The sequence below is a fragment of the Wickerhamomyces anomalus genome (genome assembly GCF_001661255.1).
Source record: "Wickerhamomyces anomalus NRRL Y-366-8 unplaced genomic scaffold WICANscaffold_4, whole genome shotgun sequence".
NCBI lineage: Eukaryota > Fungi > Ascomycota > Saccharomycetes > Phaffomycetales > Wickerhamomycetaceae > Hansenula > Hansenula anomala.
This window is the reverse complement of record NW_017567113.1, coordinates 887,231-908,041: the sequence shown is the minus strand read 5'-3', so window position 1 is coordinate 908,041 and position 20,811 is coordinate 887,231. Positions and strand designations below refer to the sequence as shown.

General features: G+C 35.5%; 8 protein-coding genes across 8 annotated transcripts; 4 read left to right on the top strand and 4 right to left on the bottom strand.

Annotated features, from left to right (window-relative positions):
* Nucleotides 1-470: 470 nt before the first annotated feature.
* Nucleotides 471-963, bottom strand: WICANDRAFT_93673 (uncharacterized protein). The gene has a single exon (XM_019186426.1). It carries the CDS (start codon nt 716-718, stop codon nt 563-565), a length of 156 nt encoding a protein of 51 aa, XP_019038169.1. The 5' UTR covers nt 719-963; the 3' UTR covers nt 471-562.
* Nucleotides 964-7,359: 6,396 nt separating this feature from the next.
* On the top strand, nt 7,360-8,718 carry WICANDRAFT_63467 (uncharacterized protein; the record flags this gene model as incomplete). Its single annotated transcript, XM_019183553.1, has 1 exon — nt 7,360-8,718. One exon carries the CDS (start codon nt 7,360-7,362, stop codon nt 8,716-8,718), a length of 1,359 nt encoding a protein of 452 aa, XP_019038168.1.
* Nucleotides 8,719-9,947: 1,229 nt separating this feature from the next.
* On the top strand, nt 9,948-12,143 carry WICANDRAFT_32262 (uncharacterized protein; the record flags this gene model as incomplete). The annotated part of the gene is made up of 2 exons (XM_019181935.1): nt 9,948-10,395; nt 10,699-12,143. The coding sequence occupies 2 exons, from the start codon at nt 9,948-9,950 to the stop codon at nt 12,141-12,143; spliced, it is 1,893 nt and encodes a 630-aa protein (XP_019038167.1).
* A 143-nt stretch (nt 12,144-12,286) lies between these two features.
* Nucleotides 12,287-12,726, bottom strand: SEM1 (proteasome regulatory particle lid subunit SEM1; the record flags this gene model as incomplete). The annotated part of the gene is made up of 3 exons (XM_019184163.1): nt 12,534-12,726; nt 12,374-12,476; nt 12,287-12,320 (listed from the first exon to the last, which is right to left on the bottom strand). The coding sequence occupies exons 1-3, from the start codon at nt 12,640-12,642 to the stop codon at nt 12,287-12,289; spliced, it is 246 nt and encodes an 81-aa protein (XP_019038166.1). The 5' UTR covers nt 12,643-12,726.
* Nucleotides 12,727-13,090: 364 nt separating this feature from the next.
* Nucleotides 13,091-17,464, top strand: RPO31 (DNA-directed RNA polymerase III core subunit RPO31; the record flags this gene model as incomplete). The annotated part of the gene is made up of 1 exon (XM_019181852.1): nt 13,091-17,464. One exon carries the CDS (start codon nt 13,091-13,093, stop codon nt 17,462-17,464), a length of 4,374 nt encoding a protein of 1,457 aa, XP_019038165.1.
* A 162-nt stretch (nt 17,465-17,626) lies between these two features.
* On the bottom strand, nt 17,627-18,121 carry WICANDRAFT_79503 (uncharacterized protein; the record flags this gene model as incomplete). The annotated part of the gene is made up of 1 exon (XM_019184907.1): nt 17,627-18,121. The coding sequence occupies one exon, from the start codon at nt 18,119-18,121 to the stop codon at nt 17,627-17,629; it is 495 nt and encodes a 164-aa protein (XP_019038164.1).
* Nucleotides 18,122-18,360: 239 nt separating this feature from the next.
* MHO1 (Mho1p) lies at nt 18,361-19,314 on the bottom strand (the record flags this gene model as incomplete). Its single annotated transcript, XM_019184906.1, has 1 exon — nt 18,361-19,314. The coding sequence occupies one exon, from the start codon at nt 19,312-19,314 to the stop codon at nt 18,361-18,363; it is 954 nt and encodes a 317-aa protein (XP_019038163.1).
* A 272-nt stretch (nt 19,315-19,586) lies between these two features.
* On the top strand, nt 19,587-20,687 carry WICANDRAFT_79501 (lipase family protein; the record flags this gene model as incomplete). The annotated part of the gene is made up of 1 exon (XM_019184905.1): nt 19,587-20,687. One exon carries the CDS (start codon nt 19,587-19,589, stop codon nt 20,685-20,687), a length of 1,101 nt encoding a protein of 366 aa, XP_019038162.1.
* Nucleotides 20,688-20,811: the final 124 nt, after the last annotated feature.

Below are 20,811 nucleotides of genomic sequence, written 5' to 3'. Positions count from 1 at the left end.
TTAGGACTAATTCATCAAGGCGCTGACAAGTATATTAATTAATAATATATATATAGGAATATCTAATTGGTGATTTCCACAAATTTTACAATAATTCGACATGTTCCAATTATAACAATGGCCAGCTTTTTTAGTTCATCCTTACTTGTTTTTATTCTGCTTTATCGGCCCTTTTCTTATAATATATTATAAATATATCAGTCAATATAGTCGACTGATCATGATGAGTCCCCAGTACGTCGTCTATTTTTTTTTTTTAATGTATCTGATGTGTATTTATAAAATGCTAAAATAATGTACAAAATCACTGGTGATTTAAATATTGTACATCATTTAATTAGCATTCTATAAATATACATGTACATGACCAGATCATCTTACCAATATTATTATCGTCGACAGTTTTTTGGATGTTAATCCTCATGAGTGCAACACTAGGCGCAGCTAGTGAATAATAATTAATTGTTTTAAATATATACAAGCGAGTGAGAGCCTTCGGCTTGTGTAGACTTAGGCGAGATTTGGAGGAAAAGCATCGAGCTACAATCCGAATTCAAAGGACTCACTCATGTGAAGACAAAACAATATTTGACTTATTAAGAATTTCCAACAATATATTCTGGGTCAAAAATATCATATTTACGTGATGGCCTTGAAACATTGAGTTATGAGCTTTTGAGTTGTATGAATCCATTAAAGTACCCAGCATCATACTCATGACTTGTTTATCAGCATTATCAATTCACCAGTACATCCTGCACCCTACACCACCCGCAGAAGCTTCATCTATTAGAGCATTCTCAATCCACCAGTACACCCTACAACACACCAGCAGAAGCTTCATCTATCCCATTCTTGAAAGCATTCTCAATTCACCAGTTTTTCTATAATACCCAACACCATAGTCGACATTTATTCAGTATTTCCCAGCCCACCAGCACACCCTGCAGTGTCATCATGGTACCCAGACACTCAGTAAAGCCAGGATAGTACCTAGACACCCTCTGCAACACCAGTAAGGTGCCCAACACCATAGTCAACACCACTTCAGTTTGCTCAATTCACCTGTACACCAAACACTCTACAACACACCAGCAGAAGTGCCATCTATTAAAGCATTTGGTTAAAGTATGAATGTGGGATACCCTCTAAAAACTCTCGTCATTTATCGACATTTCCCAAACCTCAGCATATGAAACTCTGAAGCAACACCATAAACATCACATCTTTAGCATTTTCAATTCCAACATCCAACGTCTTTGAAATTCTGCCACCCTAAGGGTATGAATTTGGAAAGTAACTTGGCACTTTGATTGAGTAGTAATGAGAGTAAGTGGTGAGCTACCTTGGAGACATTGAGTTAATTGTTAACATTTCAAAACATCAAATCACAACAGCTTTGGTTCATTTATAAACATTCAACTGTCTAGTCCATAGATTCAATTCAAAGGACCCATTGTGATCATGAAAAACCAATTGGCGACGTATTAAGAGCATCTCATTTTGTCTATTTGATTTTCATAGACGTTGATGTTGAAAAAGTGTTTACATTTGTTTTTCTCACGCCATCTTGAATCGGAGGTCGGAAACACTAAAACACCAACTTTGAACAGCAATAAGTCGAAAACTAAAGCGACAACAGGGTCTCATATTACAGGACGTTCATATTGACGTCGAACCGATTCATTCCATGTAGGTCTCATGTTCGAAATAATTTTTTGCCCCTGCTTTTAAAATTTCTATAATAATATTTAGATACATAATCACATATAACGGGCTGATTCATTTTTTTGAAAAATTCACGTTTTTCTTGGCTGGGAGGGATTATGTAATCAATTCACTGCAAATTTTTTGTTGGGAAAATTTTTGTCTCGCTGGGACATTGAGCCAATCTAGAATGACGTCAATGTCTCCAAAGCAGAAAGACAAGAAGACAAGCCAGTCACGGGATCAGTCGCGAGATAAGTCACGAGGACAGGCACGTGAGAGCTCAACCGTTTAGAGTTTAGGTCCTAAAATCTAGAATGACGTATTTAAAACGGTTTCAATTTTACGAGCTTGTTATTTTTAGATTGATCTAATCTGTATTGTTGGAATCTAGAATCTAGATCCAACTCAAGCTATATAAATATATACTCTATTTATTGGTATAAGCTGTTGTAGAGGGTAACCTTTTGAAAATTGGCCGAAAAAAACCAGGAATTGATAGACTTCAAAAACGCGTTTTAAACAAACCTTACAATTACCACTCACGAGAGCCAAAAACCAACCCAAGCAAAAACATCAGATACTTACCAGCTATAATGTTGTTGAAACTAAGCTAATAATGTTAGTAAACTGGAAAAGAATTGATATCAATCACAACAGAATGTCGTTCTTGAAAGCAAAAAAAAAACATACCTAAAAAATCAAGATGAACAACTCAAAAGCTTCACAAAGCAGCTGTAACCAATGAACCTAAGACCAAATGTCAAACTGTTGACTAGCATCAACCCACAATCAATCCACTACCATCTGTCCCATCATCAGTGGCAACTCAATACCCCCCGAGCCAAGGAACCCACTCACCATCAAAACATTCCTATTGGCATAGTTAATAATTGAAGCTAATGTCACCCAACCTTCAGCAGCACTCCTTTAAACCATTCACCCTCATAAACAACAGCGTTGATCACCACCAGAATGACAACTAACAACCTCTATGATTCACCATACCATATTCCAGTACCAATAGCACCCCTGTTATGGTTAGTATTATCTATTCTTATGAATAAGACCACATAGTTAAGGAATACTTAGTCAAGTTAAAAAAAATTGGTGGAAGAAGGAAACAAAAGAATAGTGAAAGAAAACTGGGAAAGGACCTATATTTATATTCTTTGAATTTTGAGAGAATGTTCAACTTAGTACCAGGTCATTCAGTCGTACCACTTGCAATGCTGCAATCCTATTGGAACGGATGTGTTATTTTCAGCTGTTGTGGTGGGTGATTTTTTTGACCGTGATGTTGACCGTGATGTTTTGTAAACAACGCGTCGGGATGAAAACTAACATGACCACAAGAAAACAAGTTTACAGCAACAACCAGTTTACATTGGAATAAACAAATATAACCACTGAATACGTTGCCTCATGGGCTTCAAAAAGAACCCTGTATTGATATATTTTCTGTTAAAATTGAGTAAACATCGCGCTGAGCGTATACTTCTACTATAGCCTAAAATGCACTAAACGCGGCAGAGCTTTTCTCGACCAGATCAAGCTCAAATCTAACAGTTGAAGCTGGAATCATATCTTCATATGCTAGTCTACCTACCATATTTATCCCAGCCATCTCAAGTTTTTCTGTCGTTGTCTAGAGTATTTTGAAGTGTGTTGTTTACATTTCTTAACATCGCGCTAACAAAACATCTGGCACGTGACCGTGCTGCCCCTACCGAAAGTCTTTGACAAAATTCAAAAAAACAAGACACTGGAATGGTTTTTTGAAGTAATTTTAATTTTGGTGTTAATTTTAGAGCTTTCTCTATTGATTTATGTAAGAATTATTCAATTATATGAACTTTTAAAATTTAATGTTTTAGATGAACAAGTTTTTCAAGTTAAATTATAAAATAATACATATATTAAATTCCTCTAATTTATATTTTCAAGTGTAAAATTTCAATTAATTCTCCTGCTTTTAAAAATCATCTTTTTGGCAAAATAAAGAGCTTGTCTTAAAGCCTGGTTTCTAAAGATTATTTTAGTATAAATTTCAAATGGGGTTGTCTCCGAATATTTAATACTTATTTATAGGTGTATGTTTTCATGTCCGGTAATGAATCCTGTTGTGCCCAGTGCTTTGTCCTGTAAATTTGCCCTGTAATTTGTCATGAAGAAAGCCCTGTAAGAGCCTGGGGCTGGGCCTTCTTTCTCAAAGAGCAGCGAAACGCAACCTTTCCTTTTTGGGCCAAAATATTTTCAAAATTCAAGACACGAAAAAAAAAGTCGAAGCTTCTATGAAAGACGATTAAGAGGCCAAACAACAACATTGAGGAACTGTTAGGTTACCCCAGAAGCTCATTAGGCTATAGAGTTGCCAATTGTCAAATGATTCACGTACTTGTTTGATTTAAAGCTGCCATGTTTTGGTGAATTGAGACCAAAATGTCAACATCAACTAAATCGATAAAGTCATCAAATACTTCAACTAATATCGCCAAACAAAGCACTCAACCACTTCAACCTTTCATATATGATCAGTGATACAGCCAATGACCCTCGCAGTGAATCAAAATAGATCTTTAGAGAACTACAGATACTATGAATTTGAATCAGGTAAGCCATTTAAATTACAAGCCCTAAAATGATTGATTATTCGTGTCATAATAACAACTTAGAGTCAAGGTCAACCAAGTATGATAGCCTTAAACATAAAGAAAGGTTTACATCCTATTTGCAAGACTTTAAGGCTACTTAATGGACGCTGTTCTCACAAAAACCTGATAGCATAGAAATTGTACCAAATTCAACGCGAAACCACCAGCAAGACAAATGTCCAACCACCTAAGGACAAAAAAACAAATGAACTCCAAAAAATCTTGTTTTTGGTGGCAAATGAATGCGTAGTACCCACTCAATGAAGATACATAAAAATCATTACTCAAAAGTGTTTTGGTGTTCTTTAAAATCATGTTGAAGTTTCTTCAGTTTTGGACAAATGTCTTTTTCGAGCCTTTACTATGGAGACATAGTTGGGACAATAGATCCAAATTACAACCACAAAACCTACAATCTCAAAACTTATAGTGTAGAAAGATATGCCAATTAAAAAACAGGATATCGAATTAGGAGATCAAAAAACCAACTCGTTGTTGTTTTATTCGTTCTCAAAGTGGACCTGTTTTTCGAGCTTGAAATCACTTTGATTTTCACCAAAAAACCCTGGTTCCGGCAACATTTTTTTTGTTTTTCAAAATTTGTATGGGAAATCGATTTTTCTCCGAAAAAAATGAATCAGCCCGTTATATGTGAATTATTAATAAAATTAATATTAATATTTAATTATTTATAATTATTTGGAATATTAATTTTAATTTTTTTATAATTTTAACGTAAATAATTTAAATATCTACGGCGGCCCTAGTTCGATTGCAGCTTTTACCTAAATTCGTATTGGCTTGTATCATTGTATAATTAGCTGTATCTATATAAGGAGAAAGTAAGAAATATTATTCTATAAGGGCGCTAGCTCATAAAAATATGTCTAATATAAATACTTGATATATTGCAGAATCGAATTACCGGCCTAGTACAATATTTCAGGCGGCACTAGCTCGTGCGTAATATTTGGATTTTGACATGAGTACCTCATCTTATAATAAGTTCATCAAATAGATTATAACTAAAAAAAAATCTTGCTTGATCATGATCATGAATAATATTAGCTCAAGTACGTCCTTTTAACGTCGTAGATGACGTTTGTACGCTGCCGGAGAGGATTTTTGTAGTACTTTTTGTAGCTCCAACGCTCCAACGTCCACGTAACTACACTGGATCAGTATTCATAGATCTTGAAAGTGTATTATGGTTTATAAGAGTGTGCAATGTGCAGTGTGCACTGTTATACACGTAGTGTACGTGAGCCTATGCTTCTGTTTTCCTGTCCATGCGGCCATATGCATCATGACCGTTTGGACGTTTGGACGTTGGGATTGCAACCTGCATGAAACCAAAAAAGACTTTTGAAATATGGACAGGTTCCAAGAACTTCAGTCTTCCAACTTCCAACTTTGACTTGACAAGTTGAAAAGTATGTACATTTGTTTCTCCTTTGGTAACAAGACTCATGATCTCATCCTAGACATGTACAAGTGGAAGAAACATTTGAAGAAGCCTTAGTCACTTTATCCCGTTGGATCAATATTTTTTTGGAATTCAGTAATTTAAAGTTGGTTATTTTTTTGAAAGGTACACCAATTCCAAACAAAGAAGCGGTAACTGTCAGTTCGGTTCACAAGGATATTGGGAGTTGAAAAACTCTCATATGTAGGACTAGATTTGAAGGGTCATGTATTACAAGTATACGTATATGACTTGGGAGACGGGTCCACCCTGCTAATCAGAAGCATATACGAATCACGATTCATGAACATCAACTAAAACTGGAACTCCCAGAGTCCAGACTACGTTATACTTTGCAATGAACATCAAAGTATATTTCTTTGCTCCAAAGCCCAAACCTGTGTTTCCTGTTGGGGTGCTAGTTTGGAAATCTAAGAAAAACGTTATGTACAAAAACAGCTTTGGTTGTAGCTTTTCCTTACATGCATTTAAAATCAATAGAGTTTCAGTTGCTTAATTCAAATGAAGTCTAGTCAAATTAATAGCCGTCAAAGCAAAAATATATAGCATGACAACATCTCTAAACATAGTGGTTACTTATAGTTAGAGCTAATTTTTACTTATGGCAAATATTGAGAAATTAACATTCGAGCTTTTTACTACAGTGGACGAGTTGTAACATACTCCTCAATGTGTACCTTTTTTTGAACGCTTTTTAATCGATACGAAGTTTGATGGAAGCTTTGAAGTGTACTATGCCGGCCGACATTAAGAAAGATGAAATCTCTTGTATTTATGAGCACAAATAACGGCGACATTGAAGAGTTTTGATATTGGAATCTGGAAACCATCAAATAATTTTACAAGACTATTTGAATTTTTACATAGGACTTTTCAAAGTGATACCTAGATTGAGTCCAAAATACACCATATACCATGCTTATAATTGAGAAATCAAAGTCTACCTGTACCACCTTACCTTTCGCTCAGTTTACCTCTTTCCTTCTCTTCGAGGCGTGAGTTCCCACATATTTCACAATGAGATGATCAAGCAGCCATAAAATGTGTGAGCTAAGTGATTCAATAGATCAGCTTGAAACTTTTAGCCATTGGCTTGTGGACATTAGACTCAAGTTCTTATTTCAAAGTGGGCTGCTTCATTATTTTTAGGCTCCGTCTTGAATTTTGTAGCTAAAAACATTTCACTGAGATCTCTGCATACTGTATACAGTTGAATAAATAGACTAGTCTTTGGTTAGCTGCTGGTATATTTCATGAAGATCGTTGACCATTAAATGGTTTTCGATCAAAAAAGAGGTTTTAGGAGTGGAAAGCTTGAAAGTTGAGATGAAAGAAAAGTTCAATTACAGATTCTATTCGCGGATGTTGGAAACGCCACAGTTTTAGATAAGAGTCAGAGATCAGAAAAATCTGATGATAAAAAAATATTCAACACTAAAAAACAATAAATAGGCTTTAACACCGATACTATTAACAAATAACCCCCTGGTACCAATTAAACCAATAAGCAGTATGACAAAGAGATACTCAAGAATTGCAATCATAGGAGGTGGTCCAGTCGGATTAGGCGTTGCAAAAGCATTAGGATTGGAAAAGTTTCCTCAAATTGATTTATTTGAAAAGAATTCAAAGTTTGGAGGACTTTGGAATTATGAAGGTCCAACAACTACACGTCCTTCAATTCCTAGTGTCCATCATTCAGACCCTGAATTCAATAACGATGAGAAGAGTCCAATGTATAAATACTTAGAAACTAATATCACCAAAGAGATTATGCAATACAAAGATTTCCCATTTCCTGAAGAATGCGAAACTTTCCCTACTAGACAAGAAGTTTTACAGTACATTCAAAACTATGGAGAAACTCTTTCTACAGATGTTAATGTTTTGTTCAATTCAAATGTTTTGAGTGTGGAGAAAATTGATGATGTTTGGAAAGTTGAAGTTACAATTGATGGAGGAAATATAGAAACTAGAGAATATGATGCAGTTGTGTTGGCTAATGGTCACTATAATCAACCTTATATCCCTGATGTTGAAGGATTGAAACAATGGAATAAATTGGAAGCAGGGAGCATAACACATGCTAAATATTTCAATGAATCCTTAGATTTTAAAGATAAGACAGTCTTAGTTATTGGTAATTCTGCCTCGGGGTTAGATATTGCTCTTCAGTTGTCCACTGTTGCTAAGAAAGTTTACAATAGTGTTAGAACACCATCGCCAGTTGCTGATATCAAGATCCATGGAGTTGAAGAGATTGGAGAAATTGTGAAATATGATTACTTGAATAGCAAGACTGTTGTTACTAAAGACGGTGCACATTATAAAGACATTGATGCTGTCATATTTTGCACAGGGTATTTGTACAAATTCCCATTCTTGAAGTCATATTTAAGCGGTGATGATGCATTGTTGACAAATGGTGAGCGTGTTAGAAGGTTATATAAACATTTATTCTATATTCCTGATCCAAGTCTAGTGTGCGTTGGCTTACCAAAAAGTGTTATTGTTATGCCATTTGCAGAATGTCAAGGAGCTTTCATTGCTAGGGTTTTATCTGGTAGATTACGCTTACCAAGTGAAAAAGAACAAAGAGAGGAAGAGTTGAAAGAAATTGAAGCCAGGGGCGAAGGTAAAGAGTTCCATAATATAAAACCACCATTAGATACTGCGTACTGTCAAGAATTACAGAAGATTATCGATGATCAAGGCTTGAATGAAGGATTTGAAGCTGATAGATGGGGCGATTATAGGGTTGGTTTAAGAAAAGAAAGTGGACCTGCAAAAGCCAGAAGATATGAACAAATTGTGGAGCATGCTAATAGTTTGCGTGAGAACAATGAGCCATATAGATTGTTAAGAGGCTAGAACAAGCTGTGTATAGAAATAGAACGACTAACGTTAAAACGGAGTGTACTGGAGCTTCCAAGCTTCCGAATGCTCGGGTATATAAAAAGATTATATGTCCATGCGGTTAAACACCAGCTCCGCTTAGAGCGCATTAAATCCGTTAAAACTCGACAACTGTATGGAGCCCATTTTCTTTGTTTCTCAAAAAGTGGTTTAACTCCGTTTTTTTCATGTTAAACCCTTGTAGCGCAAGGCGAAAATTTTGAGTCCGTCGTTTATCGATGATCAGAAATAATCACGTCAACCTAACGTTAAAGGCTTTTAAGAGCGAGCCGAACCCTTGAAGAATCACTTATCAGTTGACCAGCAATCATTGGTTTATGCTCTATTGGCGATTTGTATGAAGTGTTGCGTTCTCTGTTGAGTCTCTTGACGTTTTGTATTTTTCGCAGGTGGTGAAATCAAAGATTTAAGCGTCGGTATTATTTTTTTTTCTTTGACGGATTTCAGTCCATTTTTCCTGATCTATTGTTGTTGACGTCTCAGAGCTACGCGCTGAATAATAGAAACAGTACACCAAGTTGGGGTCAAGACTTCTTATTCAAATACACCTTGGAATTCCTTTCATCTACAAAGTTTGATATTCATTCTTTTATTAGTACCAACGTTGTACAGTTCAATAGGTTTCAGCAGCTGCAGCAAGGCTTTTCTTTATTACAGCTTTACAAAGTTTTTTCAAGAGTACAGTTGGAAATTAAAAGGAATTACAAATCTTGTTGAATCATTTGTTTGAACCCTCGCTGCCATCGGTGCTTTCCCACAATCTTGAAAAGGAGTTTTATAAACACATCGTATCCCATCGGTGTATTTCAACAGGATAAGCTATAGGACTCTTTGGTTGATCCACAAACTTCGTCGAGCATTAATCATCGTCGAGTGAAGGGATAATAGAGCAAAGCCAAAAACAGGATTCTTTAATCTAATATACTAGTTGATCAAATCTACAACTGGTGGTGATGTTAAGTACTTCAAGTTCTACAAAGTCACAGAATATCAACGCCAAACAGGACAATCCTTCAGAAACCACCATCAACAACTCTCAAGATCAAAGAGAAAGCTTGACTTCAAGATTCAGACTGAAGAAGCCAGGTCATTTGGATAATAACTACCAGATCAACAACAACAGCGGCACGTCCAGCTTCAACTTCACACCCTCTGATACTACACTGCAAAACACCTCGTCAGTCATGATAAATGATCACAGCGGTAAGACTGATTCTGAGGATGGCAACAAACATTCATATTCCTGTAAAAGATGCAGAAGACTAAAGAAGAAATGTACAAGAACCATACCGGAATGTCAAAATTGTGCTAAAGCTGGTGAATCTTGTGAATATGTTCCCAGAGCTCCAAGAAGAAAGAAGTCTGAAATATTAAGATCATTACAAGAAGAGCGTCAAAATGAACAAAATAGATCACCCTTATCCTCTACTCCAGTTTTGAGGACACAGGATTCAAATTTGCAATTTGCTTCAAACAATTCGTTTCCAAAAATCAACCCTTTACAATCTTTAGGTGTTTCTCAGTTTTCCACTACAACATCATCTGTGAGATCACTGGAACCATTTGGAACTCAACAACCCCAAGCACAACAGATCGGTATTCTGGAAAATAGTCCTAGATCATACAATCTGGGTACTACGGATCCATTTTCTTACAAGACAAATTTAAATTCTGCTGCTTTACCACCTTTGAGCTCAATCACAACAAATATATCAAACCAAGCTCAGCAACACCAACAGCCTCAAGCTCAGACAAATGCTTCATTTCTTCGTTTCTCACCTCCTGCTACTAGACAAGGCTCGGATGATTCACAAAATGGCGTACAACAATTAGTTTATCAAACTCAACAACAGCAACATCCTCAAAATTCTTTATTATCTCACACATTTTCAAAATCACCAGTCTTGGATGGATCATCGAAACCTTTGACACAAGGAAGCTTACAAAACAGGCTACTTGCATCTGTGCTAGGCAATGGTGATATGGCAGAGGCCCCTACGATGGTTACGCGTCCAAATTTGGAGGTTTCATTTATGATTGAATTGATTAATAGATTTTTCACAGAAAATTACCATTCATATCCCTTTTTAAATCAAGCTGCTATTATCAATTTCGTGATGAGCTCAAATATAAATAGATTGGATTCATTGCCAGCATCTGATTCTTTTGAAATATTCATGATTATGTTTATTGGATACTGTTCATTGGAAAGAGTTGGTAAAATTAATACCGATATTCATTTGAAGAAATATTTAATTTCAAAATCAATTGAGCAAACTAATGATGTTATCACTTTTGATAATATTGAATCTATAAAGTTTTTGTTATTATTGGGTATCTATTCACTTTTTGATACTGCTGGTTCCACATCATGGCATATTGCAGGGAACATCAATAGATTGATTTTATCACTTGGATTGAATAGAATTAATGGGTTTAAATCAAGAGATTCAAATAATTATGCTACAAGAGATCGTGAACAAAGATATAGGGTGTTTTGGAGTGCTTATAATTTTGATAGACTGGTTTCAATTTCTCTTGGTCGTCCATTTGGTATCCATGATGATGATATAAATATTCCATTTCCGAATAAATTTGACCACGAAGAAATTTATGATATTGAACTAATAACTGCAATCATTAGTTTAAGACAAATAGAAGGTAAAATCTTGAAAAACGTGCATAGTGTCAATTCAGGCCATAAAGTTAATGATGATGCTACAAAATTGGAGATTTTGAAAACCTTAAGAATTGAGGTGGAGGATTGGTTCAATCTAACAAATACTTTGACAAGTTATAACCATAGCAAAGATTCAATTTATAATGTCTCTTGGTTCACTTCTCATTACTACCAATTAACAATGTTGCTTTATAGACCATCATTCCTTATACCAAAACCTTCCAAGGAAACATTGTTGATACTAGGGAAATCTTGCTTACAATGCTTGGCGTACACTTATAATTTACACACAAGTCACTTGTTACAACCTAATTGGGTCACAGTCTATAGATTTTTAACCCAGTGTACCACAATTGTATATTGTTTATGCCATTGGTGCATTGACTTGGTTGAATCAAAAACTGAAATGAACTTATGCATTGAGATATTAGAAAGCTTTGGAGATAGGTGGCCAGTTAGTGCAAAGTCTGCTCAAATTTTCAAGGAAATTAATAGATCTATTTATGATGTTAAAGTCAATCAAAATTGGGAATTACTTGGTGCTCAAGAGTTAACAAACAAGTTTTTTGAAGCTAGCAGAGCCTACCATGATGTACTAAGCAGTAATAATGTTGACATCTGGTTTGATGATCCGGTTATTGTCATTTCTGAGCAGCAGCAACAACAAGAATTTATGAGACAACAATACCCAGCACAGTAATAGCAATATGACTTTAGAAAGAACTATCAAATGTAGAGTTTAATAAAATAAATACAGTAGCTAATGATTTAACAAAATTGTATTACATCTAAATTCCTCATTAGCATAACATTCCGAATAATATACAAAACTGAACTTCTATTTCATTTTTTAGCAGCAACTTTTGCTAGTTCATCTCTATGGTGGTTTGTTAGTTATATTCAATTCAATAAAATCATTTTAAAACATACTTTAATTCATTTGTGAAGTTGTCATCAGCATCATTATCATCCCAATCTTCAACCCACAAACTCTTTTCACCTTCAGGACCTAGTGATTGTTCTTCTGGCCAGTCTAATGTACATGTTAGTAAACTAAGTCATCATTGACTGATTGTTGATTAACACATACCTTCAGCTTGGAAGTCTTCAAATTCATCATCTTCCTCTAATGATTGAATAACTTTTTGCTTTTCAGCATCTAGAGCATTTTTGCCTTGTTCTTGAGTAGCAGCAGACATCTTTTTAACAACAACAATTCACTGATAACTAGATCAACGATTCAGTTCTTTAATCTGTGCCACTGAAAGCTTTCACGTTTAAACTTGATGCTCGATTGATTTCGCGAATTCCAGGACTTGCGGGTAAATACCTATTTTCGCGAAAACGTTTTACAAAGCTGTCAATTTCTAGCGTGTCAACTCACTCACCATAAAAAAAATTTGTGTTTAGCGATTCCAAAAGATTTCAAGCGTATTCAAGATCAAAGGATCATCAACAATCAACCCAACAGAATTGAGAAAAGAAAACAAAGAAAGTCTATATATATTCTTTCCTACTTCTTCTTATATTCCAAACAATTATTGCAAAAACCAATAGTTTTATTACCAACCGTTGCGGCAATCCTTTTGGCTTATAAATTCTTTGAGTGAAGTTTTTTTTTGACATTTAAATTTCATTCATTTAAAGATGAAGGAAACGGTTGTTGATATTGCTCCAAAATGTATCAAAGGAATAGAGTTTGGTGCTCTATCTGAAAAAGATATCCTTGCACAATCAGAAGTTGAAGTTTCCACAAGAGATTTGTTTGATTTAGAAAAAGGTAGAACTCCAAAGACCCATGGTGCTCTAGATACCCGTATGGGTATTTCCTCAAATTCGTCAGAATGTTCAGTCTGTCATGGTAACTTGGCTACTTGTCATGGTCATTTTGGGCATTTGAAGTTATCATTACCTGTTTTCCATGTTGGTTATTTTAAAGCCACCATTCAAGTCTTACAATCCATTTGTAAATCATGTGGTTCATTGTTATTGGATGAAGAAACTAAAAGACAGTTCAGAAATGAGTTAAGAAGACCTGGTATTGATAATTTGAGAAGAATGGGTATACTGAAGAAAATTTTAGATCAATGTAAAAAGCAAAGACGTTGTTTAGATTGTGGTGCTGTTAACGGTGTTGTTAAAAAAGCAGCCTCAGGTTCAGGTACAGCTTCATTGAAAATTGTTCATGATACTTTTAGATGGATTGGTAAAAAACCAACTTTTGAAAAGGTTGAATGGGATAAGGATCTAGATACAGCGGTTCAAAATAATCCTGATATAGAGAGATTTATCAAAAGATCAATGGATGATTTGAATCCTTTGAAAGTTTTGAATTTATTTAAACAAGTGAAACCCGAAGATTGTGAGTTATTAGGTATTGACTCAGGTAGAGGTGGTAGACCAGAGACTTATATTTGGAGATATCTTCCAGCACCACCTGTTTGTATTCGTCCATCTGTTGTTATGAGTGATTCTCCAACTTCGAATGAAGATGATTTAACTGTGAAGTTAACTGAAATTGTTTGGACAAGTTCGTTGATTAGAGCTGGTATAGAGAAAGGTATTTCAATCAACAATTTGATGGAGCAATGGGATTATCTTCAATTATCAGTTGCTATGTATATTAATTCTGATGCAGCATCTCCTTCTATGTTACCAGGTGCGGGTGGTGCTTCTAAATCAGCTAAACCAATCAGAGGTTTATGTCAAAGATTGAAAGGTAAACAAGGTCGTTTCAGAGGTAATTTATCAGGTAAGCGTGTTGACTTTTCTGGTCGTACTGTTATTTCACCAGATCCAAATCTTTCAATTGATGAAGTTGCTGTTCCTGATAGAGTGGCTAAAGTTTTGACATACCCTGAAAAGTGTACCAGATACAACAAGGAAAAATTACAAAACTTGATTATGAACGGTCCAACTGTTCATCCTGGTGCTAATTATTTATTAAAGAAGAATGAAGATGCTCGTCGTAACTTGAGATATGGTGATCGTCACAAACTAGCTAAAAATCTTCAATATGGTGATGTTGTGGAAAGACATATAGAGGATGGTGATGTTGTTTTATTCAATAGACAACCTTCATTGCATAGATTGTCGATTTTAGCACATTATGCTAAGATCAGACCTTGGAGAACTTTCAGATTGAATGAATGTGTTTGTACACCTTATAATGCAGATTTTGATGGTGATGAAATGAACTTACATGTTCCTCAAACTGAGGAAGCCAGAGCTGAGGCTATCAATTTGATGGGTGTTAAGAACAATTTATTGACTCCAAAATCTGGTGAACCAATTATTGCAGCTACACAAGATTTTATTACTGGTTCTTATTTGATCTCTCATAAAGATTCTTTCTATGATAGAGCTTCATTAACACAGTTATTATCTATGATGTCTGACGGTGATTTACAATTTGATTTGCCACCACCAGCTATTCATAAACCGGTTTATCTATGGACTGGTAAACAAGTTTTCAGTCTTTTAATTAGACCAAACAAGAAGTCACCAGTTATTATCAACTTGGATGCTAAAAATAAGACTTTCACACCTCCAGCTAAAGGATTTCCAAATGAGATGTCACCAAATGATGGGTTTGTTATCATTAGAGGTTCAAACATTTTGAGTGGTGTTATGGATAAATCCACTTTAGGTGATGGTAAGAAGCATTCTGTGTTTTATACTATATTGAGAGATTATGGCCCTAAGGAAGCAGCACAAGCTATGAATAGAATGGCTAAACTTTGTGCTAGATTTTTAGGTAACAGAGGGTTCTCCATTGGTATCAATGATGTTACCCCAGGTACTGAATTGAAATTCAAGAAAGAAGAAATGGTTGAAGCTGCTTATGTCAAGTGTGATGAATTAATTCAATTATATAACGATGGTAAGTTGGAAACTCAACCAGGTTGTAATGAAGAACAAACTTTAGAAGCAAAAATTGGTGGTTTGTTATCAAAAGTCAGAGAAGAAGTTGGTGAAGTTTGTATCAATGAATTGGATAGTTCAAACGCTCCATTGATCATGGCAACCTGTGGTTCTAAAGGTTCTACATTAAATGTGTCACAAATGGTTGCTGTTGTCGGTCAACAAATTATTTCAGGTAATCGTGTTCCAGATGGTTTCCAAGATCGTTCATTACCTCATTTCCCAAAGAATTCCAAAACTCCACAATCCAAAGGATTCGTTAGAAATTCCTTTTATTCAGGTTTGAGTCCTCCTGAATTTTTATTCCATGCTATTTCTGGTCGTGAAGGTTTAGTTGATACTGCGGTTAAAACCGCTGAGACTGGTTATATGTCTCGTAGATTGATGAAATCATTAGAAGATCTAAGTTTACAATATGATAACACTGTTAGAACTTCAAGTAATGGTATTGTTCAATTTACTTACGGTGGTGATGGTTTAGATCCTTTCGATATGGAAGGTGATGCTAAACCTGTTAATTTTGTTAGAACTTGGGACCATGCTTATAATGTTACATTTACAGTCAATGAGAAATCATTATTACCATATCAAGTTATGGAGGTTTGTGAAAAAGTTATACAACCACTTGAGGAGAAATTGATCAGATATGATAATTTGGGTAAAGAATTACACGGTGAAGATCGTAACAAGATTGAATTTATTGATCAAAACGATGCTAGAAGAGGCTTCTATAACTCCATTCGTGATTTCCTTTACTCAAAAGCTTCTCGTCTTGCAAAAGTTAGAGAACATAAGAAATTACACGGTTATTTGGAAAAACCAACTGATGAATTAGCAGAAATGGATTTAGATGAAAGTTCAAGTGATACTGCATTGAATGCTGTTAACCAATTATCCAAGATCACCAAAAAATGTGTTAAAAAATTCTTGGAAGTTGCTTTAGTCAAGTATAGTCGTGCCCAAGTTGAACCAGGTACTGCTGTTGGTGCTATTGCTGCTCATTCTATTGGTGAACCAGGTACTCAAATGACTTTGAAAACTTTCCATTTTGCTGGTGTTGCTTCTATGAATGTTACACTTGGTGTTCCTCGTATTAAGGAAATTATCAATGCTTCCAAGGTCATTTCTACTCCTATCATTAATGCAGTTTTAGTTAACGATGAAGATGAAAGAGCGGCAAGAGTGGTTAAAGGTAGAGTTGAAAAGACTTTGTTGTCAGATGTTGCATATTATATTCAAGATGTCTACAAAGATGATATGTCTTCAATTCAAATCAAAGTTGATACCAAAACTATTGAAAAATTGCAATTAGAGCTAACAATTGATGATATTGCTTTTGCTATTTCAAAAGCTCCTAAATTGAAAATTTCACAAGGTGATATCAATTTATTACCAGGTAATAAGATTCAAATCAATGTTCATACTGGTGAATCAAAAGCCAAATCAATCAGCACATCAGCCAAAGAGCCACTTGAAAATGAATTGTTCTTCAGAATGCAACATTTACGTCGTGTTTTACCATCTGTTGTTGTTAAAGGGTTTTCTGATATTTCAAGAGCTGTCATTAATATTCGTGATGATGGGAAGAAAGAATTATTAGTTGAAGGTTATGGTCTTCGTGATGTTATGTGTACCGATGGTGTTGTGGGTACAAAGACTAGAACTAATCATATCTTGGAAGTTTTCCAAGTTTTGGGTATTGAAGCTGCTAGAGGAAGTATTATTGGTGAAATTGATTATACCATGTCCAAGCACGGTATGAGTGTTGATCCTCGTCATATTCAATTATTGGGTGATGTTATGTCTTATAAAGGTGAAGTTCTAGGTATTACAAGATTTGGTTTGAGTAAGATGAGAGATTCTGTTTTACAATTGGCATCATTTGAAAAAACCACTGATCATTTATTCGATGCATCATTCTATATGAAAACAGATTTGGTTGAAGGTGTTTCTGAATGTATTATCTTGGGTCAAACTATGTCTATTGGTACTGGTGCTTTCAAGCTTGTTAAAGAAACGGCTATTAGTGAAGAAGATTTGAAACCGAAACCAACACTGTTTGAAGACCTTTGTTCAGTTGCTGTATCTGCTGCTTGATTATGCATTTTGTTTTGTCTCGCAAGCATTGTATTTTATTATTATCATTTTTGGGAACATTCCAATTGAGGGAGAAAAGTTTCTTTTGTATTTTATGATGAGTTTTGTATTTAGGGAGTTTAACGAAATAATGTCTATAGCGTTAATTTTACCATTGTAGTTTTATCTCATGATTCTACCTATAGGAGTTTGATAATTTTGAGTATTTCTTTGTGAAACTCTATTTCTTGTGACATTAGGAGTTGTGATTTCAAATGAAGGTAATGTTGCCGGCTGTGTATGTTCTTGATTGATGTTTGAAGATGTATTTGGCGAAGGACCACTCGCCACATCTGGTGAATCAAATTCATGCAAGTTATCAATTCTCTTCAAAATAGTATTATCTTCCAACTTATTAACCGACTCCAAATCCTCATTTAAAAACTTCTGTAGATCCATATCTTTCCATAAATGTTGTTTACCCTTTCTATGGGACTTTAGTGAACCAAACGCTGTTTGTTGCATAGCTGAACTCTCATCATCTTCATCCTCATCCAAGTGGAATCCTGGTGCTTCAATATCCTCATTTGGAAGCTTATCATGGACCCAGTGGCTTATATACAGGGCATAATGAGACTTTGTAAGATGAATATAATTGGCTTGTGCGTCTCTTCCCATGGTTATCGTTGTTCTTGTAGTGTTTTGTTGGAAGAGTTTTGACTTGGACTTTTTTTGTAAACAAAAACATCGAAAGCGATCAGGGTCCACAACCATAAGTGAACTTACACTATGTGCCAAAAATATACACCGAGCTCCTACATCTAATATTATTTAATGTCATTTCATTATATAGCAATCTGCAAAAATAGTGTATCATAAAAAAATTGTTGTTCATATCATTATTCAAAGAGTCCGGCTCAGGAGGTTGTGGCATATCCACTAGCGTAACTTACACTGCTATCACGAACAGAAGTCACTTGACTACTTTGGCTATAGCCTATCCACTTGAACTTACCCCAATCTTCACCCAAGTTCTCATTTTCTTTGGTACGTTCGATGGTCTCCAAAAGGATTGAAATAGGCTTCTGTCCACAGATTGTATTCTCAGTGGCCTTGATATAATTCTTCCAATCTTTTGAAGAGCCGGTTGAGGCAATCTTGGTGGCTAATTTATCCAAGTATTCAATTGATTTATATATACTTAATCCACTTGACAGGATCTTGGAGTTAGATGATAAATCTTCCAGGTCATCTAAAGAACCGCTTGGTGTATAAGAGGTATAACCAAATCTAGACCCCCAATGACAGAAATCGCTACTGATAACGAATGTATTGGATTCATCTTTCAAATACTCAGCAAGAATTGATGAAACCTTTGCATTGAACTCCTCGTCAGAATGTGAAATCATTATAGGAACAATTGATGGGACACCTTGTGGTAGATGATGTGTCAGTTTGTAGATGTATGGAGAATGCATTTCAAAACTATGCTCATCCTCATCAACATCCATACTCATTTTCTTGAATACTTTATTTTTCACTAGCTCGTCCACAACTTGGGTATCAACAGGCAGGTTACCAAATGGCGTTTCATACTCATCAGCTCCACTAACTAAAGCAACATTTTTGAAATAAACATGGTGAGATGGGCCTAGAATGAAAACCCTTTTGACATTTGAAGTATCCCAAGCATTATAAGTCTCTGCTAGAGTAGCACCAGCATAAGTATAGCCAGCATGTGGTCCAATTAATAGTCTTGCACCAGAAACTGATGGTGGAGCAGCCTTCAAAAATTCATCAAGCTGTTTGTTTAATCTCACGGGGTTTGCTGAGTACCAGGTACCGGAATGTGACGCTGTTCTGATAGCCATTCTCAGGTTCGTTAGAGTGGTAGCTTCGATATGGGATGGAATATGAGTTTCTTGTTGCTATCTCATGATAAAGACGTTCCAAAATTCTGCTAACAATGCTATCCGTGTCTGCGCCAACCACTTTTCGCGAACACGTTCGATATAGTTTTTCACATCACTTTTGTGTCAAAGATTTCCTGTGTACAATGGCTTGTAAATTCACTTGAGCTTTGACTAAAGATGTCCAAGCTGGCGAATATGCTTGCCCAAATTGTTACTGCTCCTTGGCCGAAATGTTCCTCAATAGATTGTTCAGCTGTGCGTTGGTGTTGATGATTTCAAAACTAGTTCAATGTCACGAAAATTATCACTATGACAATGGGATATATGATTCATTATTGAGATATGCTTACATTTCAAAAATTGCCTATTGTATTGATCTATTGAAAGATGGTCATAACTTGACAGAGCCTATAATTTTGAAGCCCAAACCTTTAGGGTTCTCACAGGAGGGATTTGCTTCTAATGATTATGCTGCTCAATCACAAGAAGAGATAGTGCTTCAAGTTGCAAAGCTTTTACATGCCCCTTCAACCAGTCACAACCAAAAGGCACATACTACAAGTGATGACAAGAATGATGGTATATCTGAGTCACCTGGTTATTTTGCTATTGACCACAGTGGATCTGGTACAATTATTTTATCACTAAGAGGAAGTGTTAATTTGAGAGATTATTTCACCGATTTGAACACCAGGACATTTGATTATGAGCCTGTGAGTGAAAGGGCAAAGCTGAACTTTACTGAATGCGAAGGCTGTAAAGTTCACCAAGGTTTTTACAAAAGATTTATTGACTTGGAACCTCAGATTTTCCCAACAGTTGAAAAATTGATGGAAGTGTTTCCAGATTATAAATTGCTCGTTACCGGTCATTCTATGGGAGGCTCGCTAGCGATATTAGCTGGCTTAGAGTTTGCACTAATGGGGTATGACCCGTTGATAGTGGCTTATGGAAATCCAAAAGTTTCAAATGAACCGTTGTCTGATTACATGGATTCATTATTTCTGACAGATTTGATCGAAAAGACCATTCAAGAGGATCGAGAGTTGACAAGTGGTTGTATTAGAGTGGTACATAATGGTGATTTAGTCCCAATGTTTCCTCCAGGAAGAAAGAAGTTTGTTCAAAGTGGATTGGAGTTTTTTATCAATAAAGAGGATCTTCCACATCCAAAGAAGAGTGTCGAATATTGGGGGAAAGCAGACACAATCACGCACGATTCATCTTACAAAGTCCAGGACCTTTTCAGTTTCAACATGGATAAGATTTTTCACTTGACGCAACACCGAGAATATTTCTACAATGTTGTACAGTGCACCGATATCAAGTGAAATAAATACCTTCATAAATAAAACAATTGTGTGTTCGCGAATTTTAGTTATATGCGTGTGGCTCGTAGCAATTTGTGGGTTAAGCCTTATGTCTTTTTTTAGTCTTTTGAACATGATTTTTGCT